Source organism: Dreissena polymorpha, chromosome 1 (assembly GCF_020536995.1).
Source record: "Dreissena polymorpha isolate Duluth1 chromosome 1, UMN_Dpol_1.0, whole genome shotgun sequence".
NCBI lineage: Eukaryota > Metazoa > Mollusca > Bivalvia > Myida > Dreissenidae > Dreissena > Dreissena polymorpha.
The window spans coordinates 150711597-150738557 of record NC_068355.1 but is presented as its reverse complement, the minus strand read 5'-3'; the positions used below and the strand labels follow the sequence as shown (position 1 = coordinate 150738557).

Genomic DNA, 26961 nt, shown 5'->3' with positions numbered 1-26961 from the left:
GAATGCGATCTTTCATATTATCCGATAACTAATCACCGATTTTAACACACAGCTGGTAACATTTGTCCAACCAGCGGCGATGGGAGACCACTGTACGCAAATGACCCGGGACGAAAAGGACCACCGTGCAGATTATCGTAAACACGCTGAACCTTTTCAAGTCCGGAATTCGATTCGTCTTCCGCACTTATAGTTAGGTCACGGACGCTGTCATCTACGGCGTTTCGTATAACTCTTACGTCATAGAAGTGGGTAGGGACGCCCGACCCTATGGTCCCCGTTAGCAAGTTGGTGACCAGCATATAGTAAGCTCGACAGTACGCGCGGTATGAGGTCTTCATTAGTGGGACGTTCTCACGACTACATCCTGAATCATCGAAGTGCATTGTGCTTTCCTGAAGAATTAGAATGTTTACAGTTTATGGGTTTGTTCATAACTGGCTCTTACCCGGCAAGTAATTTTTACACTTTTTTTTTTACTACAACAGCAATACTAATATGTATCTATGATGCGACTGCTACAGCTTTGGTTAAAAAATTAAAAATCGCTACATTATTATTGTAGGCTTATCTTGATTGTTTTTGCGTTTTTTAACTATTTAAATAAGCGTATATGGTTATATGGCTCTTAGATGGTTGTGTTAGAATGCATACATTACTTAAAAGCATGCATTACCATTGTTTTAGTTAAATGTTTATCAAGCAATTATATAATCGTGTGCTCTATCGTTGAAGTTTAACTGTGTTGAATTACGTAAATAAATAGCTTGCAACCTGTAAAGTACGGTGGCATACAGGTGACATTCACTCCTTTTTTTTTAAATTGCACTCCTCTTTTTTCTATCTCGTGGCCACGACTTAGTAACTCGTGGCCACGAGCTAGCTATGTCGTGGCTACGAGATAGAAAAAAGAGGAGTGCAAAACAAAATAAAAGAGGAGTGCAATTAAAAACGAGCAGTGCAGTTAATAAAGGAATGGTGCATTAAACAAAAGAGGAGAGAATTTCGAGATCTCGAGATCCCGACTTAGCTAACTCGTGGCCACGAGTTAGTCAGCTAATCAAATTGTTCAATGTGGTCGTTCATGTTGATCTGTATAAAAAGGGAAGTAAGCATCAACAAAAGAGGAGAGAATTTTAGCTATCTCGAGATCCCGGCTTAGCTAACTCGTGGCCACGAGTTAGTCAGCCTATCAAATTGTTCCATATGGTCATCCTTGGTGATCTTTATACAAAGGGAAGTAATCATCACATTAAAAGCCCGCTTCGGTCAGCTATAGATATATATGCGTACTTAATATTTACACATGTTACACAAAATTTGATTGGCTGACTAACTCGGAATCTCGAGATCTCGAAATTCTCCCCTCTTTTGTTTAATGCACACCTCCTTTATTAACTGCACCGCTCTTTTTTAATTGACTCCTCTTTTATTTAGTTTTGCACTCCTCTTTTTCTATTTATTCTAACGAGTTACTAAGTCGTGGCCACGAGATAGAAAAAAGAGGAGTGCAATTTAAACAAGAAATATCTTTAAAAAAAGATATACGGCGTTGATTGTGGTTGCAGTTAATGAAAGGTAAAGACTTCAATGAATGAGATCAAAGATAGCGAATGTCTTTTTCTGTGCAGTTCTTAGCTGCAGAAAACGCAGTACGGGATGATACGCGGAGTTTTCGCGGCTTATTTTACATTATTACATATTGCTGGTCATAAACGCATAGATACAAAACAGAAAACCAAAAGAAGAATGGAAGTGAAATTAAAACATATGAGTCAACCGGCCACACGCGAAGTATCCGTACATATTTTAAATATTTATACGCGCGTTCTTCGAACAAACCTGTTTTAGTGGTTTGTCTGGCGTTACTATTTGATTCGATTATTAACAGTATCGAGAATCATTGCGCTCATGCTTAATTCATTAGTCAATATGATGGCATAATTCTTGTTAAATTAATTAAAAATAATATTTATCATGGTATTGTTGTAAAACACATTTAGAATCTATTATAGACATACCATATGATATCGCTGGATATCTTCATTTAACATCTGTCTGGTCTAAAGAAAATTCCAGTTATGTATCGATTATTTTCCTGGCCGCGAGCTCCGATCAGCACATAGGGTAGAGACGCAGCGATGACCTGTACGTAAACTCTGACATTCACTCACAGTGGCCGCAAATTGACCCGATATACCTCGCGAGTTGAAATGCAATGCATTAAAGTGAGTCTTCGCTTCCACTGCTCTCTATACTTTAACATGTTAACATGTTGACAGGAATATGGAAGTTAGTACTAAATATGAAAACATAGCCTTTAAGTGCAAACGTTCTCGCGCTGAAAATCTTCTGAAAATAAAAGGTGGACGCACAAACTGTATTGATGTCGAGATTGAGTGTAAAACTGTTCTATTTATTAAGCCTTTTCATAAGATATAAAATTGTTTCATGCTGAACACGCAGTAAAACAGTGTTACAAAGACGCGGACATGTTTCCAATGTTCTGGTCGTATCCTCAAATCAGCCAATGCAGTCAATGAAGTGTATTCATCTGTACTTTGCCGCGGGAATTTTTATTTGAATTCTATTGGACGCTAACAAAGGTCAGGCTAAGGTGAAAAGCTGGCTTAATACAGCTTACGCCGAAAAAAGAGGAATGAATGTCACCTCTATGCCACCGTAAGGAACGGCAACTCTGCGTGGAAATTGCATACGTATAGACTTATCCCGGAAAAGCACGAGTTTAGATCAAAGCGCTGAAGGCACTAAAGATGTTCGTTATTGCATAATTTAACACGCAATTCATTTTTCAAAATCAGTCGCAATATTGAAATGAACACACGCCATTCAAATTTATAAAGTGTGTGTCATAGCGCACGGGTCGAGTTTTGTGTGCACTTTTTATCATCCTTATTATTTCATAGAAATAACTTAGACAAAATAAAAACGACATGGCTTTTTGGACGTTCTGAAAGCATAGAAAGTATGATGAAATGGTAATGAGAACTTAATATAAAGAAAATTTGCAGTCACCATAATATTAAAGGAATATTTTTGGAATATCAAATAACTATCTCACCAAAAATATAAATTCATAATGAAAGTTCCGTGTACAAAACTTTTGACTTTTGACACCATATACAAATTCAAACAAGGGCTGTTTGTAAAACATGCATGCCCCCCATATGGGCTGTCCGTTGTACTGGCAGCCATTGTGTGAATACGTTTTGTCACTGTGACCTTGACCTTCGACCTAGTGACCTGAAAATCAATAGGGGTCATCTGCAAGTCTCGATCAATGTTCCTATGAAGTGTCATGATCATAGGCAAAAGCGTTCTTGAGTTATCATCCGAAAATCATTTTACTATTTCGGGTCACCGTGACCTTGACCTTTGACCTTGTGACCTCAAAATCAATAGGGGTCATCTGCGAGTCATGATCAATCTACCTATGAAGTTTCATGATCCTAGGCATATGCGTTCTTGAGTTATCATCCGAAAATCATTTTACTATTTCGGGTCACCGTGACCTTGACCTTTGACCTAGTGACCTGAAAATCAATAGGGGTCATCTGCGAGTCATGATCAATCTACCTATAAAGTTTCATGATCCTAGGCATATGCGTTCTTGAATTATCATCCGAAAATCATTTTACTATTTCAGGTCGCCGTGACCTTGACCTTTGACCTAGTGACCTCAAAATCAATAGGGGTCATCTGCGAGTCATGATCAATCTACTCATGAAGTTTCATGATCCTAGGCGTATGCGTTCTTGAGTTATCATCCGGAAACCATTTTACTATTTCGGGTCACCGTGACCTTGACCTTTGACCTAGTGACCTCAAAATCAATAGGGGTCATCTGCGAGTCATGAGCAATCTACCCATGAAGTTTCATGATCCTAGGTGTATGCGTTCTTGAGTTATCATCCGGAAACCATTTTACTATTTTGGGTCACCGTGACCTTGACCTTTGACCTAGTGACCTCAAAATCAATAGGGGTCATCTGCAAGTCATGATCAATGTACCTATGAAGTTTCATGATCATAGGCCCAAGCGTTCTTGAGTTATCGTCTGACAACCACCTGGTGGACGGACCGACCGACCTACCGACCGACATGAGCAAAGCAATATACCCCCTCTTCTTCGAAGGGGTGCATAAATATACAATAATCTTGGTATCTTGTATGTGGAGGAATAAAAGTATATACACATTGCTGTTTATGCTTTACTTGTTACCCGAGCAGTTCACACGGTGTCAACAACGCTGACATAAACATAGGTATAGAGCACTAATGCGCTTTTTATGTGTAGCTGTTTTACTCAGTTTTCATCTTAGTGACGTTTACATAACGCCAACAGACACGCATGAATATTTTCGAATATGAAATATGCTGATTCGAGATACAACCTCTGAATTTTTGCAACATCACTGCGTATGTGCTCAATTCAAAAGATGTAGCACTGTTCAGTGTAAGGAATTCCGGACTACCCTCTGTATGCTCAAACGACACAAATTGTGGCCCTGTTACAATTACGCGTTACAATTCATCTCGCAGAATTTCACTCTCGCCTCCAAGATGAGAAAACAATCATTAGCAAAATAGTTTAGTGTCACGATAAGAGAAAACCGTTCAATTATCATACCACAATGTTTGCCGTACTTGGTCAGCACGTCTGGAAATCATTCCTAAATGTGTGGATAGGCCGCCATTATTAACAAGTTTGCTATTTTGAATTCTATTTTGTATCAAAAAGCACTGTTCTTAAATGTGGTATTTCCAATTCGCAATGAGATTTGTAATGACCCTCGTCATGCGAAAATGGGTCTTATTCCATATGCGCCCATCACATAAATAGCCCACTCAGCTATCTCTCCGTCTGGTAAGGAGAAACATAACATGAGTGATTTTATAGCGAACAGCATCGCCTATGGCCTGACTGCGCAAATGCACATGTTGGGTTAAACAAACGCTTGCCAAAACGCATAAGACCCATTTTCGCATGACGGCGCTATGGACGTGTGGTTTAAATGTGTCGAAAGAAAACTGCGTTTTAATCAAATATCAACATACGATATATTTTGATAGTGAAGAAAGATACTCATAACAAGGCATATGAGGACACATATAAAGTGCTCTCCCGTAGTATAGTTTTTATCTACTCACACTAATGTGTGGTTTGACAATGCTAACACACATTTCATGTGGTGAATATGCAACTTACACGTGAAAATCACAACACAATAGTTTAACTTGTGTTTAATTGTATTTATTTATTTAGAAAAGTAAATTGCAAACTTTATTTCAAAGTCAGCGTATACGCCGACTACATTTTTAAAAGATATTTATTGTTATAAATATATTTAATATAATATATTTAGTTGTTTTCGGTTTTAGCGATTATAAAGCATTTTCGAGGTTGCTTATAGTATGCCTGTAGTAATCGATGAAATCATATCAAACTGTCTATGTATTGATAACTGTGCATATAAACAAGTTCAACCTTCTACTAACCTTATACTAATGCGTTGCTAGCACCCGTAAATACCAAAGATCGCCGCTATCTGTTGAGAACCAAAGAACGTTTTCCAGAAATACCCGCTGTAGTAGCATGAACGAGGTTACGAAACAGGTCATTCGTATTATTATTATAAATTGTTTGTTATATTCGGGTTTAGCGATTATAAAACATTTTTTGTTTTTGTCTATCGTATCGCTAAAGTTATTGTTTAACTTATGTTCAACGTTTTATAAATTGAGAATATAAATAAGCGTAAACTTTTTCCCGAATCTATTAATAGCCTCAATTTACAAATGACCTGTACTACGTCATTGAGGTGTATGTGAGAGCGTAACCTATTGCGTTGTTATCGCCCATGAACTTTCCTTTGTTTATCGACAGGCGCATCTATTAATAGCCTCATATTATGAATGGACTGAGCAAAAATATTACGTCATGAAGACGCTGCAGAAAGTGGACTATTTTATTCATTCATAAACAATCTCCTCCGCGACACGTACAATACGATCATTGTTTATTGATTCTTTTCTATAAAAGCACCGTTCGAAACTATTGCATTTAACACGATATTAATATAATGTTTTTATTTGTGAATGAATATAATTGGAGAACTCAAACCTCTTGCATAAATTATACAACTCTTTCTCGCGCGGATACGCGTAGTAAGCGGGTATTGGGCTCCTAGTAGCTAAGGCGTATCGACCTGAATTTTAGACTAACCACCTTAGACGGTCGCTAAAAACCCACTAATCACTCCGGTACAAACAACGCTGGTCCATTATATCAACCAATAATAGCTTACTTTAAATCATAACGGTTGATACAGTGTGCGATTTTGAAAGGATTATAAATGGGTCAGCTTTATTTGTACTAGCAGATTAGTGGGGTTTTCCAAAAAGTAGTTTTTCCGGGATACACGTATTGGGAAACCATACGTACAGAGGTTTAATCAAAGTACTGAAAGTACTGGTTTGGCGATGCTTTTGAAGAGGATGGATATATAGAGGATATTTGTTGGATTCGGTGGAATATCGATTTTCTCAGAAAAACTGCGAAAAATATCGATATTTTCACTGTTATTTTTCACTGTTTAAAACAGTAAATTACCAGTTTATTTCACTTATATTTCTGTATAAATAACCGGAAAGCATAAAATAAATAAGCATCCATTTAAGTTAATCTACATCACCGTAATTGTGTAATTTTTATTGCTTGTCATTTATCCGCAGGTCAATAGTTAATGGTTGTGGTGCAATCGTTTTCGTTCTTGGACACTGCACTCCCTTCAATGAAATTTATTTACCTAAATATCTCATATTTGAACTTACAATTCTTTTGGGAGAAATGGTCCAGACAACTGGATAAAACAGCAACAATATGCTAACCCATTATTTTTCGAGGAACATAATTGAGAATTCCTGTGCTAGCCCCCAATCACAGTATGTTGGGGTATAATAATAGTCAAATTTTGTTTTTCTTCTCAAAAGATTGTCGTAGATTATAAGTTGAGGAATATATCATCCAAGACTACAACTTTCAGAAAGCCATTTTTTCATTTATTTTTATCGATAAACAAGGTTTTGTAATAATCTATACTATACATAGATAGCTTTAACCGCACAATGTGGCTCACCTGAAACTGATTGTTTCCTAGTGGTGTTAACTAATTTTTCATGAAGATCTAGAAAAAAGGCATTGTGAGTATGAACAAACTATTTGCGTCTATCCGATCTAGTTGAGCCTTGTTACCGAGTTCCTACTTTTATTTATTTGAACATTCTGATCAACTGCCACGAAGATCAGGTAAAAAATGTAAGTGCTAACATAGCTTTTAATGATTTTAGTTATTGATCAAATGCTTGGAAGCACATGGCCCACTTTGGAACGTGACCTGTTAATCACTGAGACTAGACCTTGTGACCTAAATATTGAATATGCTTCTTTCAAGCTTGACTTTGAAATCATTTAAAATAATGTTCTAACCAATTTACAAGTGGATCAGAGAGAGAATGTGACCACTAAAGTATTAACAGATTTTTTCTTATATTTGACCTAGTGCCCTACTTTTTGATAGAATATGAAACCCAAAATGACATAGAGGTGACTAGTTCATAAGAATCTGGCAAAGAGGTGACACCCAAATTTAAACATTGTAAAATGATATCTTATGTGTTTACAATAAACTTTGGATAAAATACAACAGACAAAGAGTGATAACAAAAGCTTACCTTGTCATATCATATCAAGTGAGCAAAATAACCAAAACTATGACATCATATAATTGCTCAGTTACTTCCAATAACAAAAAATGTTACTTTTGAAACAAATACAATACCTTCCCTTTCTTACTACAGGCTGTTCTAAAACAAGATAGCCCTGTATCGCTTACCCAAAACTCCTTCTATAGTGTCAAAAACTTGTGTATGATTTGACTACGTTGTAACCTAGCTTTAGCCTGCACATGACCTACTTGCAAATTCAGCTTTTGATTTGATTAAGATGGACATTGTAAGCAATTTTCATGAAAATCAGGAAGATAATGTGACCTGTAGAAAGGTAAAGGAAGTTTTCTATATTTTGACCTAATGACCTAGTTTTTGACAAACTACCAACTTTCAAACTGAAACTTTATTTCATCGAGAAAATATTCTGACCAATTTTCATGAAGATCTGGAAGAAAATGTGACCTCTGGAGTGTTCACTCACCTTTTCTGTGATTTGGTTTGTTGACCTAGTTTGGACGACATATGACCTACTTTCAAACTTAACCAAGAATTGACCGAGATGAACATTTACCAACATAAGACAAACAAGGGCTGTTTGTAAAACATGCATGCCCCCCATATGGGCTGTCAGTTGTAGTGGTAGCCATTGTGTGAATACATTTTTTGTCACTGTGACCTTGACCTTTGACCTAGTTCCCTGAAAATCAATAGGGATCATCTGCCAGTCATGATCAATTTACCTATGAAGTTTCATGATCCCAGGCCTTACTATTCTTGAGTTATCATCAGGAAATCTTTTTATTGTTATGAGTCACTGTGACCTTGACCTTTGACCAAGTGACCTGAAAATCAATAAGGGTTATATACCAGTCATGATCAATGTACCTATGAAATTTAATGGTCCTAGGAGTAAGCATTTTTGAGTTATCATCCGGATACTATTTTACTGTTTTGAGTCACTTTGACCTTGACCTTTGACCTAGTGGCCTAAACATCAATAGGGGTAACCTGCAAGTCATGATCAATGTTCCTATGAAGTTTCATGATCCTAGGCCTAAGCGTTCTTAAGTTATCATCCTGAAACCATCTGGTGGACGGACCGACAGACCGACCGACATGAGCAAAGCAATATACCCCCTCTTCTTCGAAGGGGGGCATAATAATTAAGAAAATATTCCCCTTTAATCAGTATGTTGGTTTATCGGTCAATAACAATATCACTTTGAACATTGAATTATTTAAAAGTTAAGAAACATTAAATGTTCTTCAAACAAATGATTCATAACACATATAACAGATTGATAGGAAGATATGAACAAATCAAGGTTGCTAGGTTGCCCGCCTAGAATGGTCCTGTTAGTATGGAAGTACTTGATATATAAATTTATTAGCCCGTCGGTGTTGTAAAGACATAAAATATTTTATGAATGTCTCAAAGTGTAGAATTATTTTGCATTTAGTAAAAGAAAGGCAACATATAACCCTTAAGTGGCTGACAAGAACTTGTGGCTGAATACAACTAAAAAGAGGCATTATGATTCTTGAAAATAAAAGTAAACATCATTTTATATATGAATTTTCTGATCAAAGGTGTTATTTTTAGTGAATAGGGGAAATACATTTTCAAGAATAAACAATATAATTATAAATGTTTTGGCGAAGTGCATTGTAGTATTATCATAGTACCAGTTTTGGTCTTAAAATCCAGTAACATTTTTTAAATTTCATAACCATAACCCCTTGTTGCAAAAAAAATCATGAAAAATAGAATTTTCAGAGTAACCTATTAAAATAAAATAAAAAATGCTTTATTAGACCCTAGATATTATTTTTGCAATCATTTTTCATCAATTACAAATGTTTAAAAAAATTATTGTTTCATGCTACTCATGGTACCAGTTTTTTGTCAGAAAATTAATTACATTTTTTAAAACTGCGTTACCCCTTGTTGCCAAAAAATTCATAAAAAATATAATTTTCAAAGATATCCTTTAAAACAAAAAGAAAATGCCTTCTTAAACCTTAAATATTATTCCTTCAAGCATTTTACATCAATTATTTATGTTTGAAAAAATCATTGGTTCATGCTAAATACCGTTTGATATACTGTAAATAATGTAACTACACATCCAAGTAGTGAGTCCATCAAACTGTTGCAACCGAAACACCTGATTGGTCAAATAAATAATCAGTTGTGTTATCCAATATTGTGTTGCGATGTATTGTTCATTTCGTCATGTTTAACATTTTTAATAATGTGTCTTAAGTTATGTAACTGTACGTGCTTTAATAATGTGTCTTAAGTTATGTATCTGTATTGGACAGTTATAAGAGGAATATGTTTCGTAATAACATGATTAACAAAAATAACTGTCTTCAACTCTCATTATATATGAAATGTGCAAAGTTTGTTTACTTGATCAAATCTTACTAAGTTGTTTATTTAAATTTATTGTATTTGTAAACTGCACTCTTATTGTAAACCCAAACGTTGTTATTTAACAACACAAGCAAATGATCCATAATTGAGTTTTGTCCTTAACTCTCATTACATAATTTATGAAATGTGCAAAGTTTGTCTACTTGATCAAATCTTACTCTGTTGTGTGCATAGTGATCATAAATGTAATTTAATAATAATTGCAAACTGCACTCTGATTGTAAATCCAAACTTTGTTATTTAACAACACTAGCAAATGAAACATAGTGGGGTTTTGTCTTTAACTATCATTACATAATTATGAAATGTGCAAAGTTTGTTTACTTTATCAAATCTTACTATGTTGTGTGCATATTGATCATAAATTTGAATTGATAATTTGTGTAATCTGCACTCTAATTGTAAATTCAAAGTTGAAACTTTGTTATTTAATAGCACTAGCAAATGATACATAATTGGGTTTTGTCTTTAACTCTCATTATGTATGAATGTTTCCATTTTTTTTACTTGATCAAATCTGACTATGTTGTGTGCATATTGATAATAAATTTTAATTGATTGTTTTGTAAAATGATACATAATCGGCTTATCTTGTTTGAACTTGTAACCATAGATAAATTGCTATGGTCAATCAAAACCTTTCTTCGTTCAATACGCACTTATTATTGTGTTGTACATAAAGAATATTTAAGACAAGTCGATGAAGTAATAAAGGTTGAAGGATGTATGATATTAATTTAGATTGTGTAATGAATTTAATGATATGGTGAAAACACATTACATATGGTAGATTAATATATGAATGTGCATAACTTAGTAAATTTTATAAGTATATATATTATGGAATGAATAAAATAATTTCAACAGGAAAAAAGTTATGTAACTGTATGTGCTTTAATAATATGTCTTAGGTTATGTAACTATGTGCTTTAATAATGTGTCTTTAGTTATATTACTGTATGTTTTAAATGTGTATTAATTTATGCAACTGTAGTTGCTATTGTGTTATTATGTACATGTTTAGTTTATAAGTCGGCTTAAAACGCTTTCAGAGCTTGTGTTAAAATGTTTATATACCCGACTTGATTAATAAATATTACTTGAATTGAGCTGTTTTATGTTCAATGCATGAGAATTACCCCCTCCCATAATTCACTGGCCAAAGATTATTTTTATGCTCCCCCAAATTTGACAGTTCATTTATAACCAGTTTCATGTCTAGGATCCCATGATTCATCCTAAATTGGAGATACAATGTATAGTTGTACATTTGCGTGTAAGAAGTAACACTTTTTTTTGTCCAACTCATTTCTTATCTAGACTGCGGGATAATACAGCGGTTCATATGTTTGAATAATTGTTTGCAGTGTAAATAAGAACAAAAACTGTTGTTGTTGTTTTTGTCAAAATTTTGTATTTCATACAACAATTTATTTTTTATTCACTAAAAACAACACAGCTTCATTTTAAACAAGAGTGCCAAACTGTCACAAGAAACGCCCGTTTGAAGGTCTTGGAAAACCATGCTAAATGCAAGCAATGCACTAAGTAACGTAGTGACCTAGTTTCTATCCGGCATGACCCATATTTGCACTTGACCTACATAACATTTAGACACAACTTTTGACTAAATTTGGTGAAGATCAGTTGACACCATGCTAAATCCTTGAAATGCACAAGTGACCCTGTGACCCAGTTTTTGACCCGGCATGACCCATATTCGAACATGACCTAGATATGGTCTAGATACAACTTTTGACCAAATTTAGTGAAGATTGGATAAAAAATACTTAAATAAGAGAGCGGACACCATGCTAAATCCTTGAAATGCACAAAGTGACCCCATGACCTAGTTTTTGACCCGGTATGACCCATATTCAAACAAGACCTAGATATGGTCTAGATACAACTTCTGACCAAATTTAGTGAAGATATGATGAAAACTACTTAGAGAGCGGACACCATGCTAAATCCTTGTAATGCACTAAATGACCCCATGACGATAATGATGATGATGACCCCATGACCTAGTTTTTGACCCGGCATGACCCGTATTCAAACTTGACCTAGATATTGTCTAGATACAACTTGTGACCAAGTTTGGTGAAGATCGGATGAAAACTATTTAATTAAAGGGTGAAACTATAATAAGCCCCTTTTTCAAAATGGGTGTATAAAAACAGGTACTATGATGTCTAACTTGCAAAAATAATGCATGATTTAATTTGTTGACAAAGTTACATGAAGATTGGGCATCAAATGTGACTTCTACAGTGTTCACAAGGTATTTCTTTTTTTTGACCTAGTGACCTAGTTTTTGACCCAGCATGACCCAGTTTCGAACTCAGTCGAGGTATCAATGGGACAAATGTTCTGACCAAATTTCATGAGGATCAGACAATAAATGTGGCCTCTAGAGTGTTCACAAGGCAAATGTTGACGACGCACCACACACGACGGACAAAAGGCGATCACAAAAGCTCACCATGAGCACGTTGTGCTCAGGTGAGCTAAAAACAAACACAAAAATGGCAAATATTTACAAATGAGACATGTTCATATGTGACAGATATCCATGCCATACAGCAAGCTGTTAGTGACCTATGCATGGATCTCTCTCACATATGAACCACCGTCTAAGATCAATGTACACATTAAATGTGGCTTCAGAAACAAAATGTACAGAATAACACTTATATTATATATACATGGTCCATATGTGAGAGATATTCATGCCATACAGCAAGCTGTAAGTGACCTTTGCCTGGATATCTCTCCCATTTGAACCATCATGTCCAATTAATCCACAAAAGAACACACACAAAAATGGCAAATATTTACAAATGAGACATGGTTCACATGTGAGAGATATTCATGCCATACAACAAGCTGTAAGTGACCTATGCCTGGATATCTCTCACATATGAACCAACATGTCCAATCAATCCACAAACTAAAACACACAAACATGACAAATATGTATAAATAAGACATGGTTCATATGTGGGAGATATCCAGGCCATACAGCATGCTGTAAGTGACCTATGCCTGGATATCTCTCACATATGAACCAACATGTCCAATCAATCCACATACTCAAACACACAAACATGACAAATATTTATAAATAAGACATGGTTCATATGTGGGAGATATCCAGGCCATACAGCAAGCTGTAAGTGACCTATGCCTGGATATCTCTCACATATGAACCATCATATCCAATCAATCCACACAATAACAAACACAATGACAAATTTTTAAACATGAGACATGGTTCATATGTGGGAGATATCTAGGCCATACAGCAAGCTGTAAGTGACCTATGCCTGGATATCTCTCACATATGAACCATCATATTCAATCAATCAACGTATTTGTACAAATTGATTGCGCACAGACTGACTACCAAGGTTGTTGTCAGATGCGTCCACTTCCTGATCATGATCCTCCTCAAAATCAAGTTCTGGTGGTTCTGGAAGACCGTTTTGCAAGCACAGGTTGTGCAAGCGACAACATGCCATGAATACGCTTGCACATTTTTGTGGCTTGAATGGTAACACACCACCAGTCTTGTGAAGGCATCTGTAATAAAATATTCAATTCATTGTTTATTTAAAGGTGAAAAAAACGCATGGGTCTTACACTGCCTGATAATTGAGAACAATTACATCAGGACATTTTAAGAATCCTTTTTAGTATGGAAGAATCCTTACTAGATGAGACATATTTAGAGATACATAACTTTGCATGCACCATCACCTTATGAAAGTTAGTTAGTGTTGCAATTATGAAAGCAATAGTTTTAATACTTCAGGAATAAAGTGAACCTAAACACAAAATTTAAACAAATTTTTCAATTTTCTAAGTATAAAATTTCTTACAAAATGCTTGATACAGTTGTCTACTCATTTTTATAGATTGGGGTCATGTTGGTAAAGAAGTATACAAATATAAAAGCAATATGTCAAGGGACATAGAACATATTAGAGGTGGTACGCAAACTTAAAACATAGATTTATCAATAATATGCATATTATATGTGAAAAAGGGGCAATAATTGTCACAAAATGCTTGATACAGTTGCCTGATCTTGTTTATAGGTAAGGGTCATGCTGGTAAAGAAGTATGCAAAATATGAAATCAACATGTAAAGGGACATAAAAAATATTTGAGGTGGTACACAAACTTTAACATTCCAATGCTCACGCAGACGTCTACGCCTGGTTCTATAGCTCCAATATATATATTTCATATATGATAGTTGAGCTAAAAAGCATCTTTCCAATACACATGGGCCATTTCCTAAGCAACTAGGTTTGTTGGTGTTGGATGTGAAGCACCCCCAGATGATTGAGAACAACTATGGCAAGTTTCATGGCTCTTGCTCATAAAAGTCCTATTTAAATGGAGGAAAAGCACTATGCTAACATTAAAAAGATTTTTTTCAATATACAAAGCGCCATAACTTCCTTATTAACAGATGGTGTACAATCCCATTTGGTGTGCATCATCCTCTTATCCATATTTATACTCATACCAGATCAGTATATCATGGTTAACAGACTATGACCTTAGAGTGCAACATTTACTAGCTAAAATGGTTGGATTTACAAAGGTGTAAATAATCATTAAATACTTCAGTCTACCTGAATCTTGACTTGAGTAGACCAAAGGTTCTCTCTATGCACAATCGACCTTGCCTATGCCGTCTATTATACAGGTGTTCTTGCTCATTACGGGGGGCGGGGATGGGTATAAGCAGATACCTCTTGAGAGCATACCCACTGTCCCCAAGAAGTATCATCCCATCATGGTTATCAAGGTAGTCCTGTGAATAATTTGGTAAAAAAATTCATCCCATGAATATAGAGAGACATAAATACCGAGAAACATACAAGGAAACAGTCCAAACAGCTTCTTATGGACAAAGTATGACTGAAATACAGAAAATGCATAAACAATGTCTGTCTGACTAAGGCAGCCTGCAGGGATGGAAATAAGTGGTTGCGCGTGAGCCCAGGGCCAGTACATGTTGGCCTGGGCAACTCAAATTCAAAAGTTGGTAGTCCGGCTCAGTGTTCAGTGCAATTAAACATTTAATGAAATTGGCGACTGTTAGTTAATCATTAGTTTTATAAAATTCAATTATCAAAGCTAATGAAATGATTTTACTCGGACTTATATAAGTACATAATACAGTCAGACATATTAACATATAAACACAGAAAATTGGTCAATTAAACAATGCTGTTGTTGAGTTATCTTTTAATCATGTGTATTTTAAAGAGTCTAATTGTAGACACATGTCACTACATGTACACTGTACTGGGCTCGTTACTCTTTATCTGGGCAACAAAAACACTAAATATGGTTGCCCATGTGGGCATCAAACTGTAAACTGTTAGTTTCTATCTCTACCTGTCAGGGATAATCACTCAAAAGAGAAGTTTATTCATACATATTAATTGGCTTTGAAAAGAAATTAATCATAATACCATCATGTACAATATATTTATTACTACTCACTGGCATTTGTGAACAAATCTTTTTTAAGTGAAAATTTCTTCATAGTTTTTACCTTCAACCGGGAATTTTCAAATATTGCAGAATCATGGGTGGAACCCGGCCACCGAGCAACAACATCCAGGAATCTGTTAAATTGCGAAAACAATAATAACGAGAGCTACATGTACCATGAATTTATATATTCAATGAACAAATGGTTTTCAAATGTTCATGCTAGAAGGCAAAATATAATTGTAATCAAGCAAAATCAGATATTACTGGCCGTAAATTTACTGACATTGGTAATTACACAGTCAATATGATTGTGATTTTTCATGTTTAACACACCGAAATGAAACGAAGTGACATGTGCCAGTAACCTTATTTATTTTATGCTTTCCAGTGATTTATAGAGAAATATCAGTGAAATAAAAGTGATATGACACTGTTTCAAACAGTGAAAAATAACAATGAAAAATATCGATACTGAGTACCGCTTTTATTTATATTTAGCAACTGAATATTATAAAACGGTATGAAGGCGGGGACATCTAATGCCTCTGAAATATTTAAGGGATATAAACTTGCATTGATTAAATAGTTATTTTAACTTGATAACCTTGTCAGTTCATTTGAAATTAGGATTTTCAATGCCCTTGTCAATTTAAGAAAATGAAACCTTACAAAATATCTTACTTCAGGTCTGGTGAGGAGACCGCCTGACAATTAAGGGCATGAAACCCTTTTCTGCACACGTACACCTCTTCATTCTCTGTTGGTGCCACTATTGGTACCAAAGTGCCATCAATAGCATCCACAATATTCGGCAGCGAGCACTTTCTGTAAAATTCGCGTTTTGTCTGGAGCAAGCTCTGAGGCTGCGTGGGAAATCTGGAATTGTAAAATGTTAAGACTTGTTTAATACAATTAAAATATGTATTTGAAAATAAAAAGTAATCAAAATTTTTGAAAATTAAAATTTATTCAATACAATTATATAATTGTCTTTAATAACAATGTGGCAATATCAAGCATAAGCTTCCTGCAAAATTACCTTTAGAGCATTATATAGAGGATATTTGTTGGATTCGGTGGATTATCGATTTTAATTCACGAGTGATCATAGAAAATAATATTTTCACGAGTGGCGCAGCCACAAGTGAAAATATATATTTTCTATGATCACGAGTGAATTAAAATCGATATAGCACCGAAACCAACTAATTTTCTTTTTATTTTATGCTTTTTGTCACCGTTTATATACATTGTTAAAGAGTGTAACTAAAGAATTTCGCTGGGATCATGACGTCATTTCGTAAAAATCTGATGTCATTTCACGGTTAACATTGAAAATTATCGATAATTTCCACTGATAATTTTCATTGTTTGAAACAGTGAAATTATCAGTTTTAATTCACTGATATTTCTCTATAAACCACCGGAAAGCATAAAATAAATTGTATTATAACATTGCTGAAAAATGACAAAGACAATTATTAACAGTGATGTGCTACCTTATACATTGAATTTAATGCCATTTTAGCAGTAATTTACCCCGTAGTAAAGGAGCTTTAGAAAAAAGTAATTAAAAGTAACATCGCGTAATATCCTCATCTAACTACCACATGCAATTATTACAGTCTAGCTTACATGTAGCTCACTAAATACTACTAAGTACAACTATTAACAATATTATTATAATATTATAGTATAAGATTTACATACAGAACATATACTATCAATTATTTTGAATAAAATTAACTGTAATCAACATAAAAACGAAAGTTTGTCAGACACATCATCCAATGAGGTGCAAGATTTGACAAGCATTTTCACAATCTGACAGACATTATCAAGGCACACTTTAATTTGTATTTATTTTCACATTCCTTGTCATCCATTGTCTGAAAGCGGCAAAAATCATGCCATACATATGTTGTCAGAGTTATAAAACATATATAGGGCAATCAGACATAGATTGATGTACATGTTGTAGTTAATTAAACAATCAAACAAGTATAATGTAAATCACTAAATAGCAATTAAACTCTATTTCTTACCTTATATTGTCAATATTTGCATTTATACTATTGACAACTCGGCCAATTACTCTGCAAACTGTGCTTCTGCTTACACCATGAGTGTCTGAGACTTCACTGTAAAAAAGCCCCTTTGGCTAAGTATCTCAGACTCAGCAGCAGCTGAAATTGTAAACAATATTGCCAAAGACACATCATGAAGAAAATTAAAAAAAAACAACAACAAAAGAATGAGTCATCATGCAGAATTAGTAAGTACTGATAGAATACACAGTGTCGAAACCAATATATGTGTTTCTGGGAAAAACATGTTAGGTTTTTTTTGTTTTGGTACTGAACAGTTTTCGTCGACCAACAGTTTTAATTTATATACTTAAGTAATTTCAATTTGATAAATGTTTGCATTGAATAATCAATCTCTAAAATAGAATCGATAAATTAAATAGAAAAAAAACTTCCTTTGCTTGATCCACACTGCATATTCTTCGAGATATGACTGAATACAGTCGATTTTCGGTCGAAACTATAAAATTCAATAACAACAAGGGCTGTTTGTAAAACATGCATGCCCCCATATGGGCTGTCCGTTGTAGTGGCAGCCATTGTGTGAATACGTTTTGTTTTTTGTCACTGTGACCTTGACCTTTGACCTAGTGACCTGAAAATCAATAGGGGTCATCTGTGAGTCACGATCAATGTACATATGAAATGTCATGATCCTAGGCAAAAGCGTTCTTGAGGTTATCAACCGAAAATCATTTTACTATTTCGGGTCACCGTGACCTTGACCTTTGACCTTGTGACCTCAAAATCAATAGGTGTCATCTGCGAGTCATGATCAATCTACCTGTGAAGTTTCATGATCCTAGGCATATGTGTTCTTGAGTTATCATCCGAAAACCATTTTACTATTTCGGGTCACCGTGACCTTGACCTTTGACCTAGTGACCACAAAATCAATAGGGGTCATCTGCGAGTCATGATCAATCTACCCATGAAGTTTCATGATCCTAGGCGTATGAATTCTTGAGTTATCATCCGGAAACCATTTTACTATTTCGGGTCACCGTGACCTTGACCTTTGACCTAGTGACCTCAAAATCAATAGGGGTCATCTGCGAGTCATGATCAATCTACCCATGAAGTTTCATGATCCTAGGCGTATGCGTTCTTGAGTTATCATTCAAAAACCATTATACTATTTCGGGTCACCGTGACCTTGACCTTTGACCTAGTGACCTCAAAATCAATAGGGGTCATCTGCGAGTCATGATCATTGTACCTATAAAGTTTCATGATCCTAGGCCCAAGCGTTCTTGAGTTATCGTCTGACAACCACCTGGTGGACGGACCGACAGAACGACAGACCGTCCGACATGAGCAAAGCAATATACCCCCTCTTCTTCGAAGGGGGGGGGGGAGGGCATAATTAAAACCATTGCCATCTCTACAACGGTAGTTGTTACCGGATGTTCATACATGTACAACATACGAAATTTGGGTCAGGTTATTCACTACTATAAAAGGAAACAGATTGATTCATAAATTTCCGAGCAAAAACTTGCCTGTGTGTCAGGAGGTATGGAGTGTCCTCCCTGAGTCCCGCGGGATAAATCCTGCCCAACTATTTCAATCAATTCTTGGGCCGTAGCGCGGTCAACCCGATACCTTGACACAAAATCCATGTCTCGAACATTCACGAATTGAATGCAAGGACGGAATTGTCTTACATTTCGCCGATTCCGTCGCTGTAAGCGTACATAAGCTTCAATTTCGGCCATTTTACTACCGTCTGCACCACCTCACTGGCAGTTGCAAACGCGCTATACAAATTTGCAACCAGCAGGTGCACGTTGCAACTGCAACTTTTTAATGAAACGGACACAATGTTGCAAGTTGCAATTATTAGCAAATTTGCAACTGCAACTGCGCTGCAACCGTTAATGAGACGGCCCCCTGGTGTGCCAAGGCACCAGCCGAAGTCAAATGCCTTCTGACTTAGTGCATTTTACTATTTAAATTTGTATGCATTTGTATGTGTTTGAAAAAATGTATAATCTAAAATGACATATTCTGACCATGCATGTCCTAGATTTCAAAATCCAGGCCCTGGTCTGACACATTGGTTACATTAACGTTAAACTGTTACCATGCTTCTGAATTTAATTACCGGTAGCCTGGTCACAGGAAAAGGGCAGTCTAATCAGTATCCAATTAAACTATTTGTCATTGTCAGAAAACCGCTCTTAAGCAAACAGCTTTCAAGCAACTGCAGGCTGAACTGGATCTAAACTGGCCACAATCGCCTTAATGTCTCTTTTACTGGGATACAGTTCATTTAACTTTAAAGGGATCTTTTCACGTTTTGGTTAATGGACAAAAATTGAAAAAAGTTGTATCGGATTCGCAAATTTTCGTTTTAGTTATGTTATTTTTAGGAAACAGTATTACTGAACATTTACCATGGTCTAATATAGCCATTATATGCATCTTTTAACGATTTAAAAATTATAACGCGTTGCAACGCGAAACGATTGAATAATTTGGAGAGTTATGTTGTTGTTGTTTAATTGTGTGAAACTACAAAGATTGCTTATATTAGGTATAAAATACATCAACCATTTATACTTCGCAGAATAGTCGAGCAGACTAGTGCGTTTTTACTCCAGGACAAAGGGGGTCACTGGTTCGAGCCCTGCTGCAGACTTCTTTTTTTTAAAGAATTTTATTCTGGATTTATAACTGGAGCTTTTAAGATCCAATGTTTCCATTTATCAATATAAAGCATTTAATGACTAACTGGTGGTGGTGGTGGTGGTTGGGGGCATAACTAGGTAGAGATAATGCAACCTTAATTTCATTTTTGCCCGATGTTTATTGATACAATGCATTACAAAAATGCAGTTAGCCTTACATTTGGTAAAATTTAAATATATTACAAGGGAGGCAAATGCTGTAACAAAAAGAACATGCATAAACGGTAGTTGTTTCCCTTGTTTGAACCATGCTAAATCCTTAAAATGCCTATTTCCAGTAACTGTGACCTTCTACTGTGACCTTGACCTTTGACCAAGTGACCTCAAAATCAATACGGGTCATCTGCGAGTCATGATCAATGTTCCTATGAAGTTTCATGATCCTAGGCCTAAGCGTTCTTGAGTTATCATCCGGAAACAATCTGGTGGACGGACCGACAGACTGACCGACATGAGCAAAGCAATATACCCCCTGGTTGGTGGTGGTGGTGGTGGTGGTTGGTGGCATAACTAGGTAGAGATAATGCAACCTTAATTTCATTTTTGCCCGATGTTTATTGATACAATGCATTACAAAAATGCAGTTAGCCTTACATTTGGTAAAATTTAAATATATTACAAGGGAGGCAAATGCTGTAACAAAAAGAACATGCATAAACGGTAGTTGTTTCCCTTGTTTGAACCATGCTAAATCCTTACAATACCTATTTCAAGTAACTGTGACCTTCACCTGTGACCTTGACCTTTGACCAAGTGACCTTAAAATCAATAGGGGTCATCTGCGAGTCATGATCAATGTTCCTATGAAGTTTCATGATCCTAGGCCTAAGCGTTCTTGAGTTATCATCCGGAAACCATCTGGTGGACGGACCGACAAACTGACCGACATGAGCAAAGCAATATACCCCCTCTTCTTCGAAGGGGGGCATAATAATTAAGAAAATATTCCCTTTTAATCAGTATGTTGGTTTATCGGTCAATAACAATATCACTTTGAACATTGAATTATTTAAAAGTTATAACAAACATTAAATGTTCTCCGAACAAATGATTCATAACACATATAACAGATTGATAGGAAGATATGAACAAATCAAGGTTGCTAGGTTGCCCGCCTAAAATGGTCCTGTTAGTATGGAAGTACTTGATATATAAATTTATAAGCCCGTCGGTGTTGTAAAGACAAATAATATTTTATGAATGTCTCAAAGTGTAGAATTATTTTGCATTTAGTAAAAGAAAGGCAACATATAACCCTTAAGTGGCTGACAAGAACTTGTGGCTGAATACAACTAAAAAGAGGCATTATGATTCTTGAAAATAAAAGTAAACATCATTATATATGAATTTTCTGATCAAAGGTGTTATTTTTAGTGAATAGGGGAAATACATTTTCAAGAATAAACAATATAATTATAAATGTTTTGGCGAAGTGCATCATAGTATTATCATAGTACCAGTTTTGGTCATAAAATCCAGTAACATTTTTTTAATTTCATAACCCCTTGTTGCAAAAAAAAATCATGAAAAATAGAATATTCTGAGTAACCTATTAAAATAAAATAAAAAATGCTTTATTAGACCCTAGATATTATTTTTGCAATCATTTTTCATCAATTACAAATGTTTAAAAAAATTATTGTTTCATGCTACTCATGGTACCAGTTTTTTGTCAGAAAATTAATTACATTTTTTAAAACTGCGTTACCCCTTGTTGCCAAAAAATTCATAAAAAATATAATTTTCAAAGATATCCTTTAAAACAAAAAGAAAATGCCTTCTTAAACCTTAAATATTATTCCTTCAAGCATTTTACATCAATTATTTATGTTTGAAAAAATCATTGGTTCATGCTAAATACCGTTTGATATACTGTAAATAATGTAACTACACATCCAAGTAGTGAGTCCATCAAACTATTGCAACCGAAACACCCGATTGGTCAAATAAATAATCAGTTGTGTTATCCAATATTGTGTTGCGATGTATTGTTCATTTCGTCATGTTTAACATTTTTAATAATGTGTCTTAAGTTATGTAACTGTACGTGCTTTAATAATGTGTCTTAAGTTATGTAACTGTATTGGACAGTTATAAGAGGAATATGTTTCGTAATAACATGATTAACAAAAATAACTGTCTTTAATTCTCATTATATATGAAATGTGCAAAGTTTGTTTACTTGATCAAATCTTACTATGTTGTTTGCGTATTGATTATAAATTTAAATTTATTGTATTTGTAAACTGCACTCTTATTGTAAACCCAAACGTTGTTATTTAACAACACAAGCAAATGATCCATAATTGAGTTTTGTCCTTAACTCTCATTACATAATTTATGAAATGTGCAAAGTTTGTCTACTTGATCAAATCTTACTATGTTGTGTGCATAGTGATCATAAATGTAATTTAATAATAATTGCAAACTGCACTCTGATTGTAAATCCAAACTTTGTTATTTAACAACACTAGCAAATGAAACATAGTGGGGTTTTGTCTTTAACTATCATTACATAATTATGAAATGTGCAAAGTTTGTTTACTTAATCAAATCTTACTATGTTGTGTGCATATTGATCATAAATTTGAATTGATAATTTGTGTAATCTTCACTCTGATTGTAAATCCAAAGTTGAAACTTTGTTATTTAATAACACTAGCAAATGATACATAATTGGGTTTTGTCTTTAACTCTCATTATGTATGAAATGTTTCCTTTTTTTTTTACTTGATCAAATCTGACTATGTTGTGTGCATATTGATAATAAATTTTAATTGATTGTTATGTAAAATGATACATAATCGGCTTATCTTGTTTGAACTTGTAACCATAGATAAATTGCTATGGTCAATCAAAACCTTTCTTCGTTCAATACGCACTTATTATTGTGTTGTACATAAAGAATATTTAAGCCAAGTCGATGAAGTAAAAAAGGTTGAAGGATGTATGATATTAATTCAAATTGTGTAATGAATTTAATGATATTGTGAAAACACATTACATATGGTAGATTAATATATGAATGTGCATTACTTAGTAAATTTTGTAAGTATATATATTATGGAATGAATAAAATAATTTCAACAGGAAAAAAGGTATGTTACTGTATGTGCTTTAATAATATGTCTTAGGCTATGTAACAATGTGCTTTAATAATGTGTCTTTAGTTATATTACTGTATGTTTTAAATGTGTATTAATTTATGTAACTGTATGTGCTATTGTGTTATTATGTACATGTTTAGTTTATAAGCCGGCTTAAAAAGCTTTCAGAGCTTGTGTTAAAATGTTTATATACCCGACTTGATTAATAAATATTACTTGAATTGAGCTGTTTTATGTTCAATGCATTATTTTTATGCTCCCCGAAATTTGACAGTTCATTTATAACCAGTTTCATGTCTAGGATCCCATGATTCATCCTAAATAGGAGATACAATGTATAGTTGTACATTTGCATGTAAGAAGTAACACTTCTTTTGTCCAACTCATTTCTTATCTAGACTGCGGGATAATACAGCGGTTCATATGTTTGAATAATTGTTTGCAGTGTAAATAAGAACAAAAGCTGTTGTTGTTTTTGTCAAAATCTTGTATTTCATACAACAATTTATTTTTTATTCACTAAAAACAACACAGCTTCATTTTAAACAAGAGTGCCAAACTGTCACAAGAAACGCCCGTTTGAAGGTCTTGGAAAACCATGCTAAATGCAAGCAATGCACTAAGTAACGTAGTGACCTAGTTTCTAACCCGGCATGACCCATATTTGCACTTGACCTACATAACATTTAGACACAACTTTTGACTAAATTTGGTGAAGATCAGTTGACACCATGCTAAATCCTTGAAATGCACTAAGTGACCCTGTGACCTAGTTTTTGACCCGGCATGACCCATATTCGAACATGACCTAGATATGGTCTAGATACAACTTTTGACCAAATTTAGTGAAGATTGGATAAAAAATACTTAAATAAGAGAGCAGACACCATGCTAAATCCTTGAAATGCACAAAGTGACCCCATGACCTAGTTTTTGACCCGGTATGACCCATATTCAAACAAGACCTAGATATGGTCTAGATACAACTTCTAACCAAATTTAGTGAAGATATGATGAAAACTACTTAGAGAGCGGACACCATGCTAAATCCTTGAAATGCACTTAATGACCCGATGACGATAATGATGATGATGACCCCATGACCTAGTTTTTGACCCGGCATGACCCGTATTCAAACTTGACCTAGATATTGTCTAGATACAACTTGTGACCAAGTTTGGTGAAGATCGGATGAAAACTATTTAATTAAAGGGTGAAACTATAATACGCCCCTTTTTCAAAATGGGTGTATAAAAACAGGTACTATGATGTCCAACTTGCAAAATAATGCATGATTCAATTTGTTGACAAAGTTACATGAAGATTGGGCATCAAATGTGACTTCTACAGTGTTCACAAGGTATTTCTTTTTTTTTACCTAGTGACCTAGTTTTTGACCCAGCATGACCCAGTTTCGAACTCAGTCGAGGTATCAATGGGACAAATGTTCTGACCAAATTTCATGAGGATCAGACAATAAATGTGTCCTCTAGAGTGTTCACAAGGCAAATGTTGACGACGCACTACACACGACAGACAAAAGGCGATCACAAAAGCTCACCATGAGCACGTTGTGCTCAGGTAAGCTAAAAACAAACACAAAAATGGCAAATATTTACAAATGAGACATGGTTCATATGTAACAGATATCCATGCCATACAGCAAGCTGTAAGTGACCTATGAATGGATCTCTCTCACATATGAACCACCGTCTAAAATCAATGTACACATTTAATATGGCTTCAGAAGCAAAATGTACAGAATAACACTTATATTATATATACATGGTCCATATGTGAGAGATATTCATGCCATACAGCAAGCTGTAAGTGACCTATGCCTGGATATCTCTCCCATTTGAACTATCATGTCCAATTAATCCACAAAAGAACATAAACACAAAAATGGCAAATATTAACAAATGAGACATGGTTCATATGTGAGAGATATTCATGCCATACAGCAAGCTGTAAGTGACCTATTGCTGGATATCTCTCACATATGAACCAACATGTCCAATCAATCCACAAACTCAAACACACAAACATGACAAATATTTATAAATAAGACATGGTTCATATGTGGGAGATATCCAGGCCATACAGCAAGCTGTAAGTGACCTATGCCTGGATATCTCTCACATATGAACCATCATATCCAATCAATCCACACAATAACAAACACAATGACAAATTTTTATACATGAGACATGGTTCATATGTGGGAGATATCCAGGCCATACAGCAAGCTGTAAGTGACCTATGCCTGGATATCTCTCACATATGAACCATCATATTCAATCAATCAACGTACTTGTACAAATTGATTGCCCACAGCCTGACCACCAAGGTTGTTGTCAGGTGCGTCCACTTCCTGATCATGATCCTCCTCCAAATCAAGTTCTGGTGGTTCTGGAAGACCGTTCTGCAAGCACAGGTTGTGCAAGCGACAACATGCCATGAATACGCTTGCACATTTTTGTGGCTTGAATGGTAACACACCACCAGTCTTGTGAAGGCATCTGTAATAAAATATTCAATTCATTGTTTATTTAAACGTGAAAAAAACACATGGGTCTTGCACTGCCTGATAATCGAGAACAATTACATCAGGACATTTTAAGAATCCTTTTTAGTATGGAAGAATCCTTACTAGATGAGACATATTTAGAGATACATAACTTTGCATGCACCATCACCTTATGAAAGTTAGTTAGTGTTGCAATTATGAAAGCAATAGCTTTAATACTTCAGGAATAAAGTGAACCTAAACACAAAACTTAAACAAATTTTTCAATTTTCTAAGTATAAAATTTCTTACAAAATGCTTGATACAGTTGTCTACTCTTTTTTATAGATTGGGGGTCATGTTGGTAAAGAAGTATACAAATATAAAAGCAATATGTCAAGGGACATAGAACATATTAGAGGTGGTACGCAAACTTCAAACATAGATTTATCAATAATATGCATATTATATGTGAAAAAGGGGCAATAATTGTCACAAAATTCTTGATACAGTTGCCTGATCTTGTTTATAGGTAAGGGTCATGCTGGTAAAGAAGTATGCAAAATATGAAATCAACATGTAAAGGGACATAAAAAATATTTGAGGTCGTACACAAACTTTAACATTCCAATGCTCACGCAGACTTCTACGCCTGGTAGACGTAGCTCCAATATATATATTTCATATTGATAGTTGAGCTAAAAAGCATCTTTCCAATACACATGGGCAATTTCCTTAGCAACTAGGTTTGTTGGTGTTGGATGTGAAGCACCCCCAGATGATTGAGAACAACTATGGCAAGTTTCATGGCTCTTGCTCATAAAAGTCCTATTTAAATGGAGGAAAAGCA

General features: G+C 34.9%; 1 protein-coding gene across 8 annotated transcripts in view; it reads right to left on the bottom strand.

The window, feature by feature from the left end:
* Positions 1-1487: 1487 nt before the first annotated feature.
* Positions 1488-26961, bottom strand: part of LOC127855818 (putative nuclease HARBI1) — a 35375-nt gene continuing 9901 nt past the window's right edge. The window contains exons 1-6 of one of the 8 annotated variants that reach the window (XR_008037768.1): positions 18826-18911; positions 17761-18680; positions 16397-16591; positions 15774-15846; positions 14842-15023; positions 10699-13777 (exon numbers count right to left, since the gene is read on the bottom strand). Coding sequence is in view for 4 of the 8 variants with exons in the window: in XM_052391676.1 (XP_052247636.1) it covers positions 13561-13777; positions 14842-15023; positions 15774-15846; positions 16397-16461 (537 nt within the window). In the remaining 4 variants the exon portion in view is untranslated. Of the gene's footprint in view, positions 3555-10698; positions 13778-14841; positions 15024-15773; positions 15847-16396; positions 16592-17760; positions 18681-18825; positions 18912-18978; positions 26125-26961 lie in introns of those variants that run through there. The other 7 variants (XM_052391676.1, XM_052391644.1, XM_052391665.1 and 4 more) reach the window with 7 other exon arrangements.